This window comes from Austrofundulus limnaeus, unplaced genomic scaffold (assembly GCF_001266775.1).
Source record: "Austrofundulus limnaeus strain Quisiro unplaced genomic scaffold, Austrofundulus_limnaeus-1.0 Scaffold1171, whole genome shotgun sequence".
Classification (NCBI taxonomy): domain Eukaryota; kingdom Metazoa; phylum Chordata; class Actinopteri; order Cyprinodontiformes; family Rivulidae; genus Austrofundulus; species Austrofundulus limnaeus.
In genome coordinates, this window is record NW_013953573.1 from 79,375 (window position 1) to 83,844 (window position 4,470).

The 4,470-nt window shown below is 41.2% G+C and overlaps 1 protein-coding gene across 1 annotated transcript in view; it reads right to left on the reverse strand.

Moving 5' to 3' along the window:
* LOC106534428 (macrophage mannose receptor 1) overlaps positions 1-4,470 on the reverse strand; it is a 14,443-nt gene that overhangs the window by 1,232 nt on the left and 8,741 nt on the right. The window contains exons 7-10 of the mRNA XM_014031054.1: positions 3,873-3,966; positions 970-1,163; positions 472-691; positions 67-393 (exon numbers count right to left, since the gene is read on the reverse strand). Coding sequence (XP_013886508.1) covers positions 67-393; positions 472-691; positions 970-1,163; positions 3,873-3,966 — 835 coding nt within the window. The remainder of the gene's footprint in view (positions 1-66; positions 394-471; positions 692-969; positions 1,164-3,872; positions 3,967-4,470) is intronic.

Consider the following 4,470-nt stretch of genomic DNA (forward strand, 5'->3'; position numbering starts at 1 on the left):
ACACACACACACACACACACACACACACACACACACACACACACACACACACAGTATATATCTCACCGTAACAAAAGAAGGGCATCCTCCAGTCACAGGGACAGTCCTCCCAGCCTCCATCGTCTAACGAAGCTATGGCACAGTTCTCCTGCGCACTGTTGGGTTCTCCTGCTCTCCAGTTGTTCAGCAGMAGCTTCCTTCCATCCACCCACTTCCAGGAGTCTCTGTGGAGACCGATCCAGGTGAACCTTTTCGTGGGCACCAGCTGCCTGATCCTCTCGTTCTCCTCCGTGTTCCTGACGCTGGCCAGGTCCGTGTGATGTTCTCTGCAGTAGCTCTGAGCTTCAGACCAGCTCATGGTTTGGTTGATGAAGAAAAACGACACATCCTGTCCTGATTTCAAAATATAAGAGAAACACGTCAGGGTCTGCATGGAACTGCAGAACAAACGTTAAAACCTCTGGAACCCACCGCTGACGTTGGAGCAGACTGCTGTGAGGGACAAACGACAGTCCATGTCGTTCCACTGTCCGGTGCTGAACATCCCCACACAGAACTCTGACAGCCGGAAGTTGTTTGGTTCTCCGGAGGACCAGTTTCTGAAAGCCGTCTCTCCGGTTTTGTAGAAATTCCCATCAGACAGGGACCACTTCCAGCCGTTCACATCATCATAGAGTCCAATCCAGGCCCGCTGCAAGAAACAAGAAATGAAAAGTTAATAAAAGTCAAACAAACCATATCTGATGACAGAGAAGCAGAAATCAAAACTGGACCAAGAACCAGAGGACCAACAGTATTCAGTCAGCTGGGAGTGATTAACAAGTGGAAACAGCTGAAGTTTAAGAACATGAGGAGCAGGATGAAGGAGGACAGACTGAGAGACAACAGGAAACAAACTGAACATCAGATTTTCAAAATAAAAGATAACAAAAACTGTTTAAACAATCAGAGGAAAAACATGAGCTTTACATGTGTTAAGCTTATGTTGGAGACCATGCTGTCCAGGTCCACCATGTCTTTCAGAACCGTCATGTCCTCATTTCTGTCCAGAGACACCAGGTCCATGTAGTTCTGTCTGCAGAAGCTCCGAGCTTCAGTCCAGGTCTTCAGCTGGTTGATGAAATAAAGACCACCCTGAGGGAGCGAGGAGACGCCACACAGAACTGCAACGACACACAGATCCAGACCCGTCAGGTTTAATGTTCATCATCATCATCATCATCATCATCATCATCATCATCATCACACTCATCATCATCAGTCCTTTAGTCTTTGTGGGACATAAAGACACCACATAGCAGACAGATGTGGGCCAGGTCAGGCAAAAATGGCACAGTTTTGAAGATGCCATGTCTGGCCCAGTTGTGGTTTGGTTTATGTGGTGTTAGCCCTTACATGAATCACCTCTGGATAAACCACATCTGGGGCCATCACTGCGTTATCTGGGCCGAGCGTTAGAGCATTGTGTGGACCAGAACTGGGCTGGACTAATTTTGTTATAGATGGACAGATGGATGGATGATAGATGGATGGACGGATGGATGGATGATAGATGGATGGACGGATGGATGGATGATCAGATCTCTGTATGTATGTATGTATGTATGTATTAAACTAAAAAAACATTTAAAATTGACAAGTTGATACAATTTTCTTATAATATTTCCTTATAATAAAACCATGAACCACTCTATGCTGATGACACTTTGATTTTATGAAAATTGACTCAAACCGAAGCGTTTGGGATTTAAAATGCAAAATTTGTTCACCAGAAATAAAATGTGCTCCATTCCCAGCAAATATGAAAGTCTCCAGAGCACGACTACAGAAAGTAGAGGCAATAAAAAGAATTTGAGCCTAAACTCTGACCTGATGCAGCTGCGATGAACTGAAGCCATTTCTTCATCTTGCTCCTGGTTTCTTCCTTCAGCCTCTGCAGATCTGCTGAAATGATTTATCTGCAGAAAGGAGGCAAATCATTTGCACTTTTTACTTTTAAGACCTGATGCATGCTAGAAAGTCAAAACTATTCAAACTAACTCATTTACCTGCCAATTTACAAACCGCTCATTTGCCTCCAGGTTCCAAGAATCACGAATAAACAAAAACAGGGWATGAAATTTAACGATAAATAAAAACTACTAAAGGTCAGGATGTAAAGTCCCAGCCTTTCTGAAACTCAATTCTGGAGTTTATTGCTTTTAATGTGTAGGAGAAACTCAGGTCTGTCCCCTGGATTCACCTGCAGATTAAACTTCGCCCCCCTCCCTCCTGAGGGTCCTCAGGGTCTTTATTAGTTCAGCTCCCAGAGATGTTTTGTTCACATGCAGGAAGATGAGAATTAAAGGGAAAGTGGCTGGGTATCAGGCTCAGTGCTGATCAGTAACCTCCCCTGTCCACYCCACACAAAATAAAACTTCTCTGTCCTGAACATGTTGGTCCTCAGAGTGTCCTTTGTCTTTGAGGTGGAAGACGGCGTAGAGCTGCTCTGTTGAACCATGTGAGAGGTTGTTGAGTTTCTATAATATGAAGCTCTGACCTGCAGACCCAGTTGGGGTTTGGGGGTCCTGTCCTCAGGATGGACCAGTCTGTCTCAGGGTCCTGTTGGGTTAGAGACGGACCACGATGTTGAGTTTCTCAGAAACAGGTGAGATGTTTTGTTGATCTTCTTCCTGTCGAGTGTTTTTACTGTACTACTCTGATTTGACAGAAGTCCACCCAGTTGGACCCACAGGTCTGGAGACATTCTGTCCTCGTGGGGACATGTTTGGACCGATGCTTCAGAGTTCTGATGACAGGTTGTGTTCTGGTTGGTGGTGAGAGTCTAACAGACGGTTCTGGTCCACATCAGCTGGTTTCCTGCTGTTAACGTCCTCTCTGATTACCTTGTTGTTGTGTTTATGTTCTCATTTTTTGTTGGTTTTAAAAACTTAGAGAAAACTTATAATCAAAGTAAAGAGAAATTTGACTTCTTTAGTTCCTGAGAAAAGACTCCAGTCCAGCGAGTTTTTATAAATGAAAGAGAAATAGAAATAATTCAGAAGCAAAGTTCTGATTAAAATTCAGATGTTTTTATTCTGTCAGATCTTTACAAATGAACAACTTTTACATGTGAATATATTTATCATTTATCATAGATCAGAGAAAATGTACTAAATATGTCAAAAACAAGTCAATGTACCAACAAATCAACAACCAACAGTGAGTAATTTTTGAATGCTATTGGAGACAAAACTTCTACAGTTGATGTTAGATTCTAAACTATAATAGTTCCTGGACTAACTATGAAAGGGCTTACAACATGGTGTCCATTTTAAGTTTAAGGTTTGCCTTTTTATTTAATTAAGATCACTGTCAGCTACCACCACACCAATTTTCAGCCCAGTTTGTCTTAAAATAACTGAGTTATCATGTTAATATAAATTCTAATGGCCATCTTGAAGTTTTATTTAACGTTCAGAAATTGTTAAAGCTTGTTCTCAGCTACTATTATTCCAGTTTTCAGTTCTGTAAATCTAAATTAGGCTTTGCTGTAAGCTCAAATTTGAGAGTAGCATTCAGAATGTGTTGAATTAGCTCTCAGCTCCCATTCTACTAAATTTCAGCTTTGTATGTCTCAAAAATGCTGAGAATTACACAAACTCCTTCTTTCTCCTCCGACTCAAAAGTTTAATCTGCCCAGTAACAGCCTCAGCCAATCAGAAGGCCAGATTGTGATAGGGGGTGGGGCAGCGCAGATGCATATTTCTTGCTTGTCAAAATGAGAAACTAGCTGAAATATTTTGTTTTTACACAAACTATAATATTTAATTTCAAACTATAAACACTAGAAAAAAGAAATTAAGAAAACATCTTTTTGTTTAAAACTCTTCAGTCATCTTTGTGGAAAATCTTCCCATCTGACTGTGTCCTCCAGCTCAGTTGGACATCTTCAGTCCGTCCCCCGTCCATCAGCTTCTGTCTGAACTGAAGGAGAAAAAAAGATAGATTGGTGGTTAGTTAGATAGATGAGTGGGTGGGTAGATAGATGGTAAATAGATGGGTGGATAGATAGTTGGATGATAGATGGGTAGTTGGGTAGATAGGTATATAGGTGGGTGAGTAAATGGGTAGATTGATGAGTAAATGGGTAAGAAGATGTATAGGTGGGTAGAAAGATCTATAGACAGATGGACAAATAAATAGGTAGATGTGTGAGTAGATAAAAGGATAGATTTATAGATGGGTAGGTAGATAGCTGGGTAAAGGGTCAGATAGATGGGTGGGTGGGCAGACAGGTATATACGTAGTNTGTTTAAAAAGTGAGTTGATTTGTTATATTGAAATGTCTCCTGAGTGAGGAAAAATACACGCACACAGTTTTTTTTAATATTAATTGACAAAAGATTATCTTGAAGCCAACCATGAAATGTCTGAAGATCTGCTTGTAACTGACTATCAATAGATTCAATATTGAAATCAGACAAAAAA